The 19461-nt window shown below is 46.4% G+C and overlaps 1 protein-coding gene across 3 annotated transcripts in view; it reads right to left on the bottom strand.

Annotated features, from left to right (window-relative positions):
* Nucleotides 1–19461, bottom strand: part of LOC143422621 (uncharacterized) — a 458375-nt gene that overhangs the window by 369487 nt on the left and 69427 nt on the right. For 2 of the 3 annotated variants that reach the window (XM_076893398.1, XM_076893405.1), the window contains exons 1-2: nucleotides 19356–19409; nucleotides 1244–1344 (exon numbers count right to left, since the gene is read on the bottom strand). In XM_076893398.1, coding sequence (XP_076749513.1) covers nucleotides 1244–1255 — 12 coding nt within the window. In that variant the 5' untranslated portion in view covers nucleotides 1256–1344; nucleotides 19356–19409. Of the gene's footprint in view, nucleotides 1–1243; nucleotides 1345–19355; nucleotides 19410–19461 lie in introns of those variants that run through there. The other variant, XM_076893399.1, reaches the window with a different exon arrangement.

The following is a 19461-nucleotide window of genomic DNA, read 5'->3' as shown; positions in this document are numbered from 1 at the left end:
GTGCATTGCGAGAGGGTTCGCATGTGACCGGATTGTTTCGAACGGTTCATAAATAGTTCGACCGGGAGTAGCAATACTTTGGACGTGGACAAGATGGACTTTTCGTTTGAAGCTGCGTTTCTACGGGATTTTATCTCGTTGCTGTTTTTGTTGGAAAATTTTTCTGTGTCAGGTTTTATATATCAGGAGCGTACGCAATGCTCACTGGGTTAAAGTTAAGAATTTCGCGCACGAGTAATCAGAACCCGGCCACTACGTCCACGGCCACTAAAGTTGCGAGGGGCTGAAAGAAACGGACTCCAACGTTTGGCAGACACTCAAGGATAACGTGCTTGCATTTCTCTGCGCACGTAGCTCCACGGTAGTTTCTCCTTTTTGATCCAGCGAGCCACGTTCGTGGCTGGTCGGGCTGGAGATATACGAGGAACGAATATCCGGAAGGGGCGGTCTGGAACTCTGGACTCTGTCCGTCCAGAAGGGAGAACGACACCGTTCTCTCCCTCTCTTCCCCCCTTTGTAACGCGCGCCTGCACATGCACGCTGACAAACAGGCCTTCCTCTAGGGCCTACTGACCGATGGGGCTCGAGGTATAAACTACGAGATCGAGGAAGGACTACTCTCCAGAGGGATAAGTGACAATGGCCTAAATCGTAACGTTTTATAGCGAAGATCGATAAAAGCGTATTTCCCGTTATATTCGTGAACATTTCTAGGATTTCCAGAGTTAGAATTTATGGCACGGTCCAGAGAAAGTTACCTGCAAACCGCAGATACACGAAAGTACGTTTCAGCCAAACTATACTAATTTTTTCAAACATATCCAAATGTGCGATAAATCAAGAGTGTCGTAGCGTCGATTCGCAACATTAGAAACCCACCCAGAAGAACTGTACGTTATTATTGTAAATTGTTAGTTACCAAATTGAAAGACGACGCAGGATTTTCATCGACGACGCGATAACTATGATATTCGAATCCACAGCGGAAGAAGCGTTGACGAGGGTTAACGCGGGGGTAGCACAAAGGCGTTGGATAAAGGAACGGCTGTTACCCGAAAACGGAAGAGATTCGAGGGAAACGTGAGATTTCCACGCTAACGAAACTAATTTCAATGCCGTCCACTCATTAAGATTAAGACGGGGTACCCGTGCTCGACGGACAGGCCGTTGGCATAGAGTTGCATAAGGAGCAACGAACGCGTCTCCGGCATAACTGACAATGTTTTAGCGTTGGTTTACTCACCGTGGCTGCCATGGAGAGACGAGAGGCGGTTGGGGCGGTGGGATCAGAAGCCTCACTAAGCGAGCCATTGCCAACCGGAATCCGTACTGCCTCTTGACATTCTGAAACAGAAATTGCTACGATTGTACGACTCTTCCGTTCAATATCGCGATCGATATCACATCCACAAGGAGACTCGTGCGTAGGGGTTACTTTTCGACTTGCAGTCTTTTTCTATTCTTGACTACTGACTCTAGAATGTAGCCATCAATCTACAAATGCAACCACACAGTCGTACATAGTACTCAAGTTGTAGGCAATTTGTTATTCCCTAAATGATTTCAAAATTTAGAAAAAGTATTCGAAGATTTAAAGTGATTTAGAGAACTGAAACTAAAAAGTAGCGAGAATAAAGAAAGTAAAAACCACCCCTAATGGCGTTGTACGCACGTCCCGCGAACAGAGGTGGAAAACAATTTCGAAAATTTGGCTAGCGAGCAAAGCGGGACAGAACGGGGGCGAGTTGAAAGGTAATCGTAAACTAATTGGAACTAAATTCGCCCAGGGTAACTACACGTTTTAATTTGAAGCTTCACGGAAGTGCTCCTTCTTCATCCCCCTTTCTTCGTCTCTCGTCGCGATCCTAGCGTAACCAGTTCCCTTTTCGTTCCACGCGCGCTTTAAAAGAGGCTGTATTTTAAGGTAGCTAGTAATTAAAAGAATTACGTCTTCGTTTAACAAGGTGACAAAGTGGCGCGTCTCGACAACGAGCGAGACGAGACGCCACCGAATTATAGCCCCTATTTTGTTGGCTTTAATTGTCTCGTGATCCGCGCGTAAAAATTGTGATTAATGAATTTCAAATTTGAATAATAGAGAGAGGTCTTCCTTATTTCTCGTAAAAGGAAAGTAATACTTTTATTGGAAATTTTATTTAGCAAAAGAATTCTTGCCGCGTCGCGCTTGGTACGAGCTGGTCGAGAAAACGTTTCAGCCATCAGCCAATAACATACAAGCGGATTATTTAGCTCGAGGATTACCAGAGCTCAAAGTTTGATTGGCCGTGAACGGCGTATCAAGTTTTGACGAGGCAGACAGAACTTCATCTTGTACGAGAACATCCACAGGAAGCCGCAACTTCGGGAAGTCACAGACAAATTGGATTTAAGGCCGCATCTTTTCGGCAAATACGCGCGTCGATATTTACCCTTGTCAGTGACTAGACCAAACAGTAATTAATTGCCTCTGACAACTTTCCGGCTGACATCGAATCCAGCAAGCAGATATAAATTTATTACAGCGTGTGCGTTATAATTTAAAAAAAAGGAGGCTGTTAAAATGAAATCGCAAATAAATTAATAAACGAGCTTTGTATCGCATTTAGGAAACCATACGGAACATACATGTTCGATTAATTTTGAATTAATTACAACGTGTTTAGTACAGTTGCCAAGCCTGACTCTAAAATAATAGAATTTTATGGGCCAGACGGTGAATGTAATCCCTTTATGGCCGCCATTGTAATTTGGTTCCACCCGTGTGGAAGTTCCAAAATTAAAAGGCTGCGTTCAGTAGGATCACTGATGTAGATGAAATAATAGCTCACTGAAAAAGTGATTAAAACACAGGATTACATAGAAAATATAGAAACGAAGTATCAAAATCCACCGTGTAGATACAGCAATTTCTACACCCTCTACACCATCCCTATCTCTCGTTGCATCAAAAAATTTGAAATTCCAAGTTTAAGTTTCCTTAGCAAAGCTGCTCTATAATGTTTCTCGCAATAAAACGCAATGAAAGAAAAAATATCACACAGAGGATACCACCATAAAATTGCCCTTCCTCCGGCACTGTGCAGCTAACTTCGTGCACCCGCAGCACCCAAAGCTTGATCACCGTCTAGCGTCCACCGAATCACCTGGTCATTCCACATTCGACAGCCCTCTGTATCGGCCACAACCGGTCGGAACGACACGGCATTATCCTGGCAGTGGGATTCGCGCGACACCGCGATCGTGCTCACCCCCAAAACGCTCGAGAACGCTGGTCACAGCGGTGAGTTCGATTTCGAGGGAAAGCATCGGTGTTCCAGTCTGCTTCTTCCCCGCAGGAACCCTCCCTTTGTCCCTCTTTGCCCGGCTGCAGCAACGCGGCGTAACATGCATATGCAAATTTATTCTGCTCGCGCGTCTGTGTGCGAACTGTTCGCCAACGGCGAAGAGTACGCGCGCGCGCGCGCGCGCTCGTCTACACGCACGAGGCCTCCTCGCGCTCGTTGTCCGCGCAGCGGAGAGGGTCATAAATTAAATGATGTAAATGCTCTGTCCACCCTCTGTCGGGGCGAGAAGAGACGACACACCGAGTTCTCTTCCTCCCTCTCTCTCTCTCTCTCTCTCTCTCTCTCTCTTTCTCTCTCTGTTCTGCTTGCTCTCGCTCTCCCTCCTCGTTCCTCTTCCTCCTGGTTACATCAGCCCCCGAGTGACCCCGACGATCCGCACCAACCCCTGACCAGACCCCTTCTGACTGATTATAATTATCGGGGCGTACCCTGCGGCTCGCCTCGCATGGATGAAGAGGAAAGATAATGCCGGAGTGCCATTGATTCGGATGCGCCTAACTGCCGTCGAATTGCCGTAAGTGTTCGCAACGTGGGTGAATCCTCCTCGCGATTCTGATTGAATGCTAGTTTTGTGAGAGGGGAGGAGAATAACGGAGCACTGAACATTGCGAGTTCGAGTAGTTTGGCGTTTCTTTTTTTTTTCTCGTTACGTTGAATGAAAAATAGCTACTGTTCAAGGAGTCTTCTTCAAATGTCCGACTTTTCCAGAGGAATTGCACTGCGCGTTCTTCACAATTTTATAGCTGAACATTCTGGATACGTATCGGGAAAGAGTCGTCGATGCTGTCTCGTTTCTATCTCATCGCGATGCGCCTCTTATTTTCCTGCCCGCGCGATCCTTGCCAGCATCCCTCGCAACCCTTTCGTCGGGCTCGCTCGCTCTCGCGGGACTTTAATCGCGCGATTAAATTACATCTCGCGAGGAAGACGTACCGCCGCGTGGCGGTTCATGGCAGAACGAATTTACTCTGTCTTTTACATTCGTTAAGCTTGTTCCGCCGTGAAGACTTAATTAAACGACTCGACGAGTTGCCCCGTGGCCGTGGACCGTGTGTATTTATCCTTTGAAAGGAGGGACAATTTTATGAATTAACTTCAACAATTTCCACCGGCGCCTGTGGAAAGTGCGCGGACATCGTCTCTTCGTGATGGACGTCCCTCGAATGGAATACGATCGATTTCTCGACGCTCATTCATAATTCGTGAAAATTTGCCAGTTTTATTAATCCGCGTAGGCAAAATACAAACGTAAGCCTCTTTGACGAACATTTAAAATCATTCCGTCGAACTCGAAACCACTATCTCACCTCGTAATAGCCCCCCAACCAAACCGCGTTCCATCACGCAACACCGTCCCTCCCAAACAAACCGCCCCTATTAACGCATCACCCTCCACGATCCGCCATCAGCGGCATGCATCGTTATTAGCGTCACGCGTGCTCCGAGAAGAAGCTCCTCAGAAATCCAATCGAGAAGGAAACGACAGCGTGAAGAGGAAGCCGAGTGGCGGTAGCAGGAGGCGGGCTGGATCGAGACGTAACTCCCACCCTCTCGTCTCTCGACGGAACTAAAATATCCCCGCGAATAACTCGAATTCTACCTGGATTTCCATCGAGCGGATCGAACTGCACGCGATGGCGGCGCGAGGTGGGCGCGCGCGGAGCCGTGGAATTCGCTGGTAAAAGAACGGGGAAAGCCGGCTGCTTGCGTATTCGATCACGTACGTACACACGGGAGAGGGAAAAGAGAAGCAAGCAAACGATAATCGTGCACGTCCGTAGGAGACGTGGTGGCACCCTCTTCGGAGGATATCGTTGGGCGCGGCCGTTCGCGCGCGCAACAGCGTATTGGTTCCCGCTAAGCGGCGTCGAACGGCGAGAATCAAAATCCTGGATCGCGGCGGGCAGGCTCGCGGCCGGAATTTTAAACGGCCACGGAGACAGGGATACGCGACTGGAGCCGGAAGCGGGGACAATTTGTACAGACCTCTCGAAATATACGAATAATCGCGAGCGGCATGCCAATGCTCGGGGATACAGGGTGTAACGAATGCGATCGGACTCTCAGTTTAAATCGTTTACCCCACCTGTTCAGGGTGGGAGGCATTAATTTCGATATTATTCAGAAACAGCTCTCTGAATCTACGATTCCATTTTCCACGCTCATCTCGTTCTTATTACTTTCCAAAGCTCTAACTGTGGCTGCGAGCGTCTCTTGCACAATTTCTTTTTCTAAATATTTCGTCGTAAACATTACTTTACGTTCTACTTCCGGACTCAGACAATCAGATGATGCTGCGTCATCATTTAGCAGGTTTACCAGCTTTAAGAAGGCAGCATGCTTTCCTTTTTAGCGTCCTCCACTTCGCCACAATAAATTATTAAAGTTTGACTAGAGGAACTTTCGTTACACCCTGTATTTCCGGCGAAATCCCCGAGCTCTCACCCGCTTACCGCCCCTGTTGGTCCCCTTGATCCTGTTTCCCTTCCGCCTTCCTTTCCTCTTTTTTTCGGATTCCTCTTCCTTCCTTCCTTCCTTCTTCCTTCCTCTTCTTTTCGTCTCCACCCCACGCGACTGTCGACGATTTTTGCGCGGCGCTCCCGGCAAACGGCACCGGGGAATTGAATTTTAAAATTCGACACCTCCGAGAATTTTATTGTTCCACGGGAAATCGCGCGAATTGATTTAACCCTTGCGTCCTCTTTCACGGGTGCGCTTTTCTGGCTGCGCGGCCGGAATGCTAATTGCCCGTGATGGAACTGGGGATTTGGTAAGTGATAATTAGAGCAAGGCGGAATTTGCGACCGCTGGTGTCTTAATGGGATTTCAGCTGTAATTTCTTACGGGATAATGGTCAAGAATTTTTGCATAATTATTCGAGGGCGTAGAGCGGATGGATCGAGCGAATGGTCACTTTACAATCAACGCCACTTAACGTTTCAACTTTCTTGCTGATTTCAATTTCGGTGACTGTTCAATTAAAATTAAAAGATATCACTCGGAAAAGAAAAACAATATGTAGCGAAACTCCAAGAAGAGAAAAAGTTGAAAGGGATGGAAATATAAACTATATCGTAGCTACAAGTCTTGAAATGGAACAAGCCACATATCTCAGTGCTTCTTCTGAGCGCAGTGGACAGCCAGCAATTACCGAATACGCGGTTGGAAATGCCTTGAGCGATCCAAAACTCCATTATCATCCGTGACGTGGCGTCATAAGACGGGAAGTCAGCGAGAGAGAGAGAGATAGAGAGTGGGAGAGGGAGGAATAGAGGGGTTGTTGGGAGAGGATAATGCCGAAGGGAGTAAGTCGTAGTTTACACGTGAAATCCAACCGGTATGCCGACGTAATCGAAATGAGACGGGGACCCCCATGTACCCCATGGATAGGATTGATGGACAGCCGGTGGTCCGTGACGTGACCACCTGACATTCTTGTCCGATCGGGCTGACATGCCCCTGGGATCATGCATGCGAGTTTCGTGCTCACGTAGCAAAACGTCTACTCCGATTTTCCACCATCCGACTGGTCTACAGTCGAATCCCGCGAGCTGCTGTTCTCTATCCAATGTCCGTCCACCTCGCTGATCTAAGGTCTCTGGGCAATATCTCGAATAAGTATTCTATTCATTCAAATTCAATTCTGATATTATTTAGAAGAAACACTTGAAAAGTCAAAGCAGAAATTTGGAACATCGCACTGAATAGGATTTATTTCAGAAATCAAGCTTCGATCATTTAATTCGTATATGTAAACTAGTAAAATGTAATCAATTTAAGTGTATCAATAAAACACTGATCGTTCATAGCAATTTAATATTTTCTCAAATTTGATACTACACGATGAAACATTTTCTTCCTTTTTTCATCCCCTGCGCGGGACTAAGAATCTACGAAAACACAGATCACTCGAAGCGGCAATCAAAAAACGCATTACCATCGCCGAGCAGGTCCTTCTTCCACCTTTTACCCCGGCAAATTGCTATTTCCCAGCGGCGTGTTCCACACTTTTTACCCGCAGCGAAGCATGCACGGACCGTCATCCACCCCCGCGAGCGCACGGCCGTACGCGGGCGCATTTAGTCACGCAGAATCTCAGCACGGCTCGCACGTGCCCCGCGCGCACGTTCACACGTGCCAGGCAATTTTGCCATAACGCGAGCGAGAAGTATGCGCCGGATACGACGCGGAGCCAAGCGTAAATCCAGCCGAGGGACCGCTGCGAGGCTTGATTTCACCTGCGCGCCTCGAACAACTCGGAACTCTGTCGAGAGGAAGGGAGAGAACGGGTGATACGATACTTTCGTGTGGAACGTCAACGAAATTGCACCCTTCCTGTCTGCAGCGATCGAAACGCCTTGCGAAGGGGCCACTTTGACTATGAATTCGAGGATTGTTCGTTATTCAGAAGCGTTATTCTACAATTGCAAAGTGTCTACAATCAAATGTTATTAAAGATTTTCTTCCTACAAACGAACATACTAATTTGTCCAGAAATTGTACGCGTTGCGAGTACCGTAATCTCGATGCAATAAACTTTTTCCCTATAAATTGTTCCCAGCGTAAGGATCGCACGCGTGGGATAAACGCTCGTGTCTAGTTACACGAATACACGCTGGTTCACGAGGTTGCGACCCGGGGTACGTACGTATATTACGATCACACTGACCAGCCACGGAATTCCGCAGGGACGGAGGTCGCATCTGCGAATACGCACGTACAAGCACTTACGCGTGTTTGTACGTAAATGGAGCTATAAGCGACGATAACACTAAATTCGCCGCCGCTTCTGCAACATCTGAAACGGGGGGATACCGTCTTGATTAATGGCGCGTTCGTAAATACTTCAAACGCGCGCGTCCCGAGCATTGAATCTAAAAGCGGCGGGCAAAAATTGCCGCCGCTATTTACGCGCGAATAAACGTAACAGATATTTTGGAAACGTTCTAATTCATCGGAAAACCGTTTCCACGTGAAATGGAGGACGGATAATTTTGATATTTGTAACTGGGAATTTTCGTCAATAATTTCTAAATAATTAACGACAACATGAACGTAGAATATAACTCCAACTAAAAACCTCACTTGAGCGCGACAAGTAAGTCAACTATTCGAAATCTGACACTTAAAACAGCCAATCGAAACGCTATTAAAGCCAATTAAAGGGGACAATGGTCAAAGTTATGTTCGAAGGCACGTTGAACAGGTCCAATTCCGAATTGCAATTTCTCGCGGAAAGTCCTTAAACGGGACGCGCGTGTGGATCGAAAAGGGCAGAGGATCCAGTGCAGCAATGTATCATCGAGCGAGCAAACAAGGCATCGCATCGGTCTGAGCGAACGTTCCCATCCATGGGCCAACGCCGACACCGCTCCGCGTCCGTACAATTCGTCCGTGCCCGTCGGCTGTCAACGTAATTACACGTACGGGAACCATTAGACACGCGCGACGCTTACAAACGACTCAAACCACCTGCGAAATCGTCACTTTGTTTCGCAGCTAAATCATGTCGAACTCGAACAGGCGCGCGCGCGTACAGATGCGTTCCACCCCATTGCGAGCGACGCGTCCTTCGCGACCACGATGACCCTCATGGAACGGTCCTTGAGGAAGGTAAGGGACACATCGTAACAACTGTTTCTCGCTGTCACAGCTGACGAAAAAATGCTAGACGTGTGCAAAAGAATGTGAGCTTCGTCTACGTTTGAAAACGACTTCCGCGTGGCACAGAATCAGCTGAATTAGAGTTTTTCTAAAAAGAGACTATTCGTTCGTGTAAACTGAATGTTCAAACACTAGTTTAGAAAAAGATTAAATCACGCTTATTAGAGAAGTGAATTTAATTTAGGACTTTCTTTAATTAAAAGTCTTCTCGGTTCTAGAACAGGACGAAGCTTTTAATATCCACCAGTGCACCTGATGAAATTTTCACCCTCTCTCTTTTAGTCTACCTCGACCGCAAATATAATTATTATTGTACCTAAATTGCGTTCGTTTCACCGCAAAAAGGTTATATTAAAACTTTTTATTTAGAGGTAGGTTAACGATTTTCCTCGAAAACGGAAATTTCGAGGAAACGTACATCTCGAGAATTTGATATTTCTCGGCTGGCGCGAGAATCAGTCGCCTACAGTCCCCTTCGAGATCAAAATAAAAGTCTGTAAAACGTTCCGTTTCCCATGGCGACACACGGCCGTACAAGAAATCCATTTCCCTCGTGTGGAACACTCTCTGTGTTTCAATGAAAGGAACTGGAGATTAATTTACCGATCAACGGCTGAAAGTTTATACGGCGGCTTGCGCCTGACAGGAACATTTTCTAAGAGCGATTCTCACGAATCGCTTGAAAGCGGCTACCTCGTATGTAGAATTGAAATTCTACAGGAAAACCGTACCGCCTCGTGACATGGCAGAAAAAGAAGAAGAGTTTCGAAGAGCAACAATCCGTGTAGCTGTCTGCAATTTACAGTCTGCAGTCAAATATTTCTCTTAATTCCCAACTAAAATCTATCTACGCAATCGTATAACATCCTAATTCGATGTAAACTCGTAACAATCCCCAAATTCTCTATCCTTTTTTCTCTCACCCCCTACACGATTCGTTCCACGAATCGCTGTTTACTTTCTCGCCACGAGAGTTAAGTTAATATTCGTTCGCAGGCAGCAATTCCAAGTAGCAAAGTTTTCCGAATTTTCACGCTGGCCAAAAGTGTCTCGGTGGGCTGGTACAGATGTAGCTAACTGCGCTACGAGGCGTATTCATTATCGGGCCGCCGGAACCCAGGTTGCTGAGACGATTAAACAGGGAATGGGAGGATCCTCCAATGATTGGCTACACGAGACCGATTCAATGTCTACGGCTCTATCACTCTCCGGCTGTGTTTCCCATCTCCGACGCTTTATTTTATCGCGTTGCAAAGTTGTACACCACCAGCGTTCCCAGCGAAAAGTTTCCACGTCTGTTGGAAGCTAGCGAAAAATAATATCGGGGACCAGGATTTCCGATTAGTCTCGTTCCACGGCCGCTTTTCCTATTTCCAACGGCTGTTCTCGTGCTCGACTGTGTACTTGGTTCGGTAGATGTAAAGGTAGAATTTAGGTATACTTGAATATATTGCCAAGAAATATCTAGTTCTTTCATAGTCTTGCAGACACAGAGTTTGGTTACTCTTTCTTATATTGAATATTGTATTTTATTGAGTTTCATTTGCATTTTCTTCGTGTAGACGTTTGTTACAACGATAATAAAAAACATCGAAATATTGGTCGTTGTAATTGAAAGGCGACAGCTAATTAAGGACAAAGCTGCTGGAATGGGTTGTCTGATATCGCGAGCTAGTGCGCTGGCTGAAACGCGAAAGCTATCGCGCATTGAGAACGGATAATCCAACACAATTCGCCCAAAGTGTATCCACACGTCACTAGGAATGCAATTACAAGCTGACGTCAGTCGGGTACCTCTGAAGCGTGTTCATCGTGCCTCAGTTTATAACCAACAGCTTACAGACTGACGGATCGTACGGCTGCGGCTAGAAATTTCATTTCGGCCGGCTAAGGTGCGCGTTCGTGTAAAAATTCAAATCACCTAATAAAGATCGCGCAGATTTCGCGAAATATCGACGTTGTATCAAATGAAAACGATGAAATAAGCGCAAAAACAGATGAAATCGTACCTCCTTGAAACAGATTTCTCTATTAATCTATCTCCAAGTATCTCGAATCGCGATTACCATTTCGAACAGAGGAATGTTCGGAAAGGGGCAACGTAACGGAGCACGAAACGTGTCGGTTCACGTTCGTTAAAAAACTTACGGAACACGTATACTTCCGCGTCGACACGTCAACAACACGTAGAGTATTGTTCGCACGCGCGCATTCAGTGAAAACCGTTCGTGACTTATAGTTCCACACGTGGCCCGTTGCCTTCGCTTAAGCCAACAGACCCGTACCTACACGCAAGTTTCTGCATTGCATAAATCCTGTCCCGATGATATACGAGCGCAAGGCTTCCAACTATTTGCCGGACGAGTCTGGCTTGGCACTCGCGTGCGCCTAATGCGCGCACACGCGTGCCCGCGCCTCGCGTCGGTCCTCCATTTTCGATTTCCAACCTGCGACTCGCTCTAAAAACGGTCATGAACTTTAGACCCTATTTCTGACGATGGCGACTGCAATTGAACGGAGATTCGGATAAAAGAACGAACTTGGAACCGAATATAGCGAAGATGGATACGTTCTAGCGATGTTTTAATCAACAAAATCTAATTTCTTTCTTTCCTAAGTTAACGCAACTAAATTAGTTGGTGGAAGTTGAAAGTAAGAGAGTTTCAAGTGAAATAATGTGCATGCGTAATGAAAAGGTAAACACGTTAATTGCAATTCGAAGAACATTTGATATTGTACGATGTAATTACTTTTAGAATAGTGATTCGCTGTCGCAACACGTTAAACGCAAAGCTAATTCTGTCTTACATTGCACTTAAGCGGAAAATGCATCCGCGTACAAACAAAAGTAACCTACAGCCGGTCCACGGAGACCAACATCGTCTAAACGGAAAGTTTAATATCGTCGGCCCTTTGGGATCGATTTAACGTTTAACGTGTTAATCATTTCTCGCGCGAAGTACATCCACTAAAATTCCAACCGGTCACACTTATCTCGTTCGTGAAGCGCGTAAAAGAACTCACGAAATTCCTTCCCTCGACCATTCCGCTTATCTAAAAGCAACCAACCTCGTCTACAAACGAACAACCGTACAATTCACCAACGTGACATTCGTTTCTCGCATTTTATGATAATAATAAAAAGTACAGAAATAGTTCACAGTGAGTTGGACTCGCAATTTCAGTGCGACGAGTTAGTCGAGTTAGAACGAGCCATCTCTCGTACAATATGACGACGTAACGACGAAAGGATGAACAGCACCAGAGCGAGTATCTCGCCAGTATTGGCCAAGGGCGCGGGTGTAGAAGGAATCAGGGTTGTTCCAGGCGCGAAGCGCGCAAGAACAACGGAAGCGGAGGAAGACTCGAGCAATGTTAACGACAGACGAAAGTCCGAACCGAAACGGAACGGAACGGAACGGAACGGAAGATATCCCCTCTCGGCCGCTCGATGGCGCAGCCGTTTTTTCCGTCTGGCAGCCGTTTTCTTTCTCCCAGCTCGCGATCGAGCCTCGTTAACTTCGCTCTCCTCGTCCCACTCGACGAGACTTTCGTAACCATGGGGCCATTTACATGTAAATGCCTCTTGCCATCGGACATTTCCTCGAGCCTTTTCCACCATTGGTATCAACGCGGTGTCTCCCGTCTCTTTTCTCCACCGTCCCTCCATTTTTCTCTCTCCTTTTTATATATACATAGATATACATATATATATACGTATACATATTCGCCTCTCTGTCTTCGATGCTCTTTCTCGAGCACTTACTTCGTTTCGCTTACAAAAGCTTCGGTAATTAAGTAGATATCGCGCTTGGACCGTTCTCCGGGAGAAAAGGGAACCTGCAGAGAGAAATCGTACTTGAATGGTAAAAGAAGAAAAAAGAGAGGAAAAAGAGAGAAAAAAGTAGGAGGACGGAGACGGAGGAAAGGAGCAGCGCCTACAAAAGTGCTCTCCGTTGAAACAATCGCTTTAATCAAGATGTAGACCGGCGGCCCGTTCGATTCCGAAAGAAATCTTTTGCAGGATCCCCTCGAGAGGCCCGGCAGCTGCCGGTAAAAGTCAAGGGTTCGCGTCGATTCGATGAAATATGCATTCGACGGAACGGACGTAACGCGGCTTTTTTCACCTCCGCGCGCCTCCGCTTTTATTTATCTTCCCTTTGGTTCGCCGTGTGATGCGATTAAGGTGTCCGTGGATACCGTGCAAGCGTCCTTTGATGGGGACCGTGAACGTTTACTGCGAGGTCGAACGGCACACTCCACCGAAAGGTTAGATAAGCTTTCGAAGATAAATCTTTGCTAAGGTGCTACTCGAAAGAGTGAAGTCCGTCGTTTTCGAAAATTCAAACAAATCCGCGAAACTCGCGCAGATTATCAACTCGAAGATTTACACTGGCGCGTTCACCCGAAATCGTTGAGAATGAAACGTGAAATCAGCAGAGATCGCGTCTCGCGCGCGGACCTTTCCAGTGGCCCTTTCATCGCCGCCCGCGCAAGATCCGAGCCGGTGGATAAGGAGCGTGCACGCGGTGTTCGTTCGATAGATTCTATTAATCGCGGGAGAGGGGGGCCGGGGCGACGATCGCAATAAATTTGCCGCGCGGAACCGTGGCGTGCGCGGAAAACGTGAGAGAAAAGGGCGACGCCAGGCTGAGCACGCGTTCCCCTCTCGATATTGATGCCCGATTTATGAAGTCTCGCTGGGGTCACGTAGCGTACGCTCGACTCGCGTGGCCAGCCCGTGTGCAACCCGCCCCGAGAGAAGCCGGTTCATTTTTCACCGAATCGCCCTGATCGTAGATCGTCCGCGCCACGAAATCGGCCCGGGCATGATCACGCGGACCGTTCTATCGATAACACGTAGAGCCCGCCACGTTCTCCATCAGTGCCGCGAGATACGAACGGCCGATACGGAACCGAAGAAACCACGGGGAAAGGGAGAAGGTATTGCGAATGCCTTCCGCGAACTAGTTCACCGGGTATGAGAACTGAGCCGGGTATACGGTATTATACGGGCTATTCGGCAACTGTTCGTGGAGAATACGCGGTGAGAGAAATCTACAGGTTGAAATAAGACGATGATCTATTTCAGACGAAGAAATTCTATTTGAAGCTTCGTTTTTTGAGCAACGTGAGTTTCTGGAAATAATTAACTGGCTCACTGGCCTGGATATCTGTCGCGCGATAATCTGAACGTATTGTACTTGTATAAATTGCGAATAAATATTTTCTCGCTTCTATGCCATGGAAACGTCGATATTCGATGGATCCGATCCCCCTGTTTCTCTATCTTCCGCGTTTTATTTTATTCCGTTTGCATACGGAGGAGGTTGGTACGTCCTCCATCAATGCCGCGAGATACGAACGGCAGATACTGAATGGAGAAACCATGGGGAAAGGGTGAACGTATTGGCGAACGCCTCCCGCGAAGTGGTCGGCGAGGTATGATTCGTGAAACGGGTATACAGCGTTATAGATTCGATGGCCGATTTTCGGCTAAGGAACGGCCCGCCATCGCGGTGAACCGATGCGAAACGGAACTGAGAGGTCTCTGATCGACGTACGGGATACGTGACTGGGCAAGGGGAATTGTAAGTAACCGAGGTATGCTCGTTTCAAATTGGCGTGCGTGTGGCGAACGATGTGGGTATCGATCTTCGCGTTTAGGGGTGAGATTTCGATTAAGGACGAAGAAAGTTATCGCGTTCTACGTACAAGCGAACTGTTAGTCTCTGACACTATTCCTGTGCACTTTTTAGTGTCAGTGAATATCGAAATTCTTATCATTTCATAATCTTCAGTCTCCTCAAATTTACGTAATTATGTGGAATACTTTTGTTAATATACAAAAACATAAAACTAAATAAAGCTACTCGTTCAGTGGAAATAAAAATTTAAAACATTATTCGGTTAAAGCGCAACGATACGTATTATATAATTTCTCGTATTCTTCGTCGACTTGAGAACGAATAACATCCATCTCCCGAGTGAACAGAAATGTTCCGGTCGGTGGTTCCGAAGCGCGAAGACGCGAGAAAATATCGAAGGTGGGGTGAATTGGAATGTCAATTCGACTTATACGAAAACGAATAGAACAGAGGCACGTTCGGCTATCTCCACATAAAACCTTATGAATGACAAGTAACGAGCAAAGGTATTTGTTACCGCGTTCGAGCCCGCGAAGCCGAATCCTGAAAAGGGACTGACGGCATTTGCGATTGACGTGAACGTTTCGAGGCATTATCCTTCTGATTTATTTCCTACGCGCGCCCTCTCAACTCGCCCTGAATCGTCTTTTATCAAACAACACGTGGAACAAAGAACGATATTTATCGACGTTATTCCCACCATTTATTATTATCGTTATTGCATCGTGTTAGAGGCAGAGAAATTACAGCAGAATACGGAAAAATCGAAGCTTCTTTTACAATTTTAACAACCCTCCCCAGTACTTCTATCACGAAAGCCTATCCAAAGAATAAAAATAAATCTCTATCGTTACTTGCTCGCCCACGCCAGCGAAAGCATGAATTTACATCCCCAATTTGATAACCAGAGAATTGAAGAAATAGATACTAACACAATAAAGGATCAACGCAATTTGCAACCATCCGAAGTAAAGAGTTCTCCTTTCCGCAACAAAGAGATGACAAACCAGCCTCGTTAAGCGGTCTTACGTAGCCAGTTTCCCAGAGATTTCGAGGCGATCCTCCCCGAGAACGAGTCTAACTTTTCACGAGCGAGATACGAAGAAAAGAAAACGCCTCGTGACGCGTGTAAGTCGCCCGGACGTAACGTCGAAAGCAAATAGCGATGTGGAACTAATTAAACTAATTACGGCTTTCGAATGGCAATTTCCAACGAGAGAGACACGTCAACCAACCGTGCGTGTAACGCGCCGCGCGTGGGTGTGCGCCACCGTGTACGTGTTAGGGTGGTACGCGTCCCCTGAACTAAAGTTGTTCGCTCCTCGAGTTATCGTGCTCACGTGCTGAACAAACTCGGGGGATGCGCCAGAAGATTTCAGGTCGTTGCGATTACCTCGATAAATTCAAAAGCATTTAACTACGAGCACTTTGTGCATCCGTGCCTCCGCGATTACGGGGGACGAAGCGATGGATTAAACGGCGGATAAATTATTCGTAATATTTTTCTCAACGATTTTCTCCTGGCGTAGGAAAAATTAGAGGAAACGAGGAGTAGAAATTATTTTAATGCAGGTACGTAGAGTATGTTTTTACTTCGAACGGTGGAAGATTTTTTCCTTACTTTAAAGTGGAACAGACTTAGGAAGCTTATTCGATAATTATCGTTAAAAAGTGAAGCGCGTTGCTTCGTGTAGAACTGTGAATGTGCGAAAGAATAGAGAGAACGTTCGAGTTCCTGAGACTCCTCAGAATTATTTAATTCTCCGCTGTTCTGCGTAGCATCGAGAAGCTAAACCCTCCATTTCCTCTAAAGAGGAACCATCATAAGGCAATGTCTTCTATTTCAGAATACTCCGTCCGAGAATGTACGCGTTGCTTTTCGCCGGGGCCCTCCTTTTTCCAGTTTGCTCGCCATTTCGGCGCGCGCTTTTAAAAGCGCGGAGGGTAAACGGTTCCGAAAGCACCGGAAAACTGATTTCGGTATTACTGTCGAGGAAGAAAGACTTCAGAGACACGGAGTATCCGAAAAATATCTCATATCTTTGAGACTAGTTCCGTGCAACTTACATATAAATTTTTCAACATGAAACCTGTGCTTCTCACGTATATTGTTAATTTAAAAAATCAGAAAATTGCTAAGAAAAATAATGTTGTCTAATAATGTCGATATTCTCATCGACCAATCATTGAAAAGAAAGCAATGAAAATTGAATATTCACTTTTCCTAAAAGGAACACTCGTACTATATTATTTTTCATTATCTTTTTAGTACTATTTTATTCCTTTCGATTCGATATTAAACGAAAAGTTGCATAAACTCGGCTTCACAGAAATATCGTACTACTAAAAATCAAATGGAAGAAAAGAAAAGAATTCTCTTTGATAGACCAGCACTATATTCTCTACATGAACCCATCCCTCAAAGAGAGAGAGAAAGAGTAAACTTTCTATAAACGAAAAATTAAAAGCAAGAATAAAGTATTCAAGTTTGCTAAAGAAACGTCTTATTCATAAATATATTATATCATTTTCTATTCCTTTTAACACTTACCAGAACTTCGTTCGCTTATGACGGAACAAATCGTACAGGCATTATCACGGGCTTTCACTTTCATCTGAGATCTAATGTTAAATAACTTTATAAATATTTTTATACAACTTTTATAAAATCTCTGTAACATCGTTTTCTCGCTAGAAGAGAAAATGAGAAACGTAATAAACTAAAGTAGCCCAGCACTTTCGAAGCACGAGTGTACACAAGTTCCAAGTCGCGTTACAGAGGGCTAACATCGTCCTCTCTCTCCTACGCGCCATATTTCAGCCGTTACAAATCATTCCTTGACGGCCAACGAAAGAGAAATCGCGCATCAACAGAAACAACGCGTCGCGGAACGGCGCCGACACAGACCGGGGCGTTCATCAAATAGCCGTGACACCCTCGTAGGTGATAACCGTGAACAGGTTCTCTCGCCCACCTTTCCCATCCATCGCGTTTCCCGATTCAAACTTAAGACGCGACACGCGTTCGAGCTCCTTTTCAGGATGATTAAAAAACACGGACGCGGATCGTCGTTCACCTCCTTTCACCGTTAACTCTCGCGAAAGAGGAAAATGGAAAAAAGAAAGGACAGGAGAAAGGAGAAAAGGGGGAGAGAAAAGAAAACGGGGCCCCTCGCAGCGGACGCGACGGATTCAAGGGTGTCTGTGCCGCTCGCTACGCCGCGGCGCGCCGTGGAGGCGCGCGATCAGCCAGAAATCCGATACTCGATGAGAAAGCTCGAGGGAGATGACTTCGCCCGCTAGAAAAGTTTCTCCCATTAAAGAGATGAGATTTCATCGAAGGACCAAGCGCGCTCGCTCTCTGTATACCTTTCTCCTTCGCTGTCTGTCCCACCGCCCCTTTTCACTGCGCCCACGTCCGCACCCCCGTCGCGCGCACCCTCTGCCCGGTCTTACTTTTTAATATGCCTTTTTAGCTGTCCCGCGTTTCATTCTAACGGCGAGAAACCGCGGACGAGATTAAATACCAACGTTAATCCGGTTCCCTGTAAATGTTTTCGGGCCACTCTCGCTCGGCGCAGCCACCGCCACCCTTGCGTCCGCGTCGCTCGCGTAGATTAGTCCCGCTCCGCAATTTACCAGTTTTACGCAGATGGACGCGATGATGTTTACGGTGAACGTTGATTACGTTATCGTTAAATAATTCTTTCGACTGCAATTTCACTCGACATCGACCAAAACTAATCGTTCGATAAATTTGGAAGCCTCGATGGCGCGTGCACCCTTTAAACTTTCCCCTGTAAACGCACGCAAGTGCACGGAAAAATGTTTCAAACGACGAAGAATATTTTTCGCCCCTGTACACACGCATTCCAGGCTCATTTCACGCGATGGAGGTTGCTTTGCTCGATAACGTCTATGGGTTGGCGGGGGTGTAAGGGTTGCGCCTCTTCTCGCGCACATTATTACTTGACCGGCCTCGTAATCTCGGTCGCCGTGCTAAATTTATTCATGGCTCCGCTAACTACGTTAAGGTGTGTTTTACCTACCGCCGCGGGGGTGTTCTTGGTCCGTACGAAGATTATTTTTTTTGTTTTTTTTACGCCTCGTACTCGAGCCGCTTCGCTTTGAAGCCGGGGAAGGGTTTACGTATGGTTAGTAAAGTATTACGAAGCAGAGCGAGTAGAAGTGATTTGTGAAGAACGAGAGTGTAGAATCCCGCGAATGAAGCGGGTAGAGAATTAATTTCATACGGAGGGAAGTATTGCTCGGAATGGTAGAGTTTTTTTGTAACGTACGAACGAGGGTAGTAACTTACAATCACTCTGATGAAACCATAACTCTGTTTAAAGGGATTTCTCTAGCGTACTTTAATATTACATACCGTGTAAGCAGTCAGTACCAAGATAAATCTAACTTCGAACAGCTACACGTAATTTTCAATGTAATCGAAATATGTAACGATGCACTAAAGAAGCAGATACGTGAAATAATCGATAGAGTTGAAGAAGTGTCGAGAAACGCAGCACGCGCTTTGTGAAAGCGTCGTTCGGAAGCGAGGAAACGCGAACGGGACGAGGCAAACACTCGAATCGGTTCGGTTCGAGAAAATTTAAAACGCCTCGCGCAGCCTACACCGTCGAGCTATCCGTCGACAACCGTACGCGTTCAGCTCGCGTCGTTGCGCAAGTGTACTCACCGTGTAGCGAACTCCAGGTGACGTCACTGCATCCAATTCACGTCGAAGGCAATCCCTGGAACACACAGACGTACAGGGTTACAAGGGATGAAACATTAACCGAGTT

Source organism: Xylocopa sonorina, chromosome 4, assembly GCF_050948175.1.
Source record: "Xylocopa sonorina isolate GNS202 chromosome 4, iyXylSono1_principal, whole genome shotgun sequence".
Lineage (NCBI taxonomy): Eukaryota > Metazoa > Arthropoda > Insecta > Hymenoptera > Apidae > Xylocopa > Xylocopa sonorina.
Note: the sequence above shows the minus strand (reverse complement) of the source record. Positions and strands in the feature narration are given on the sequence as shown.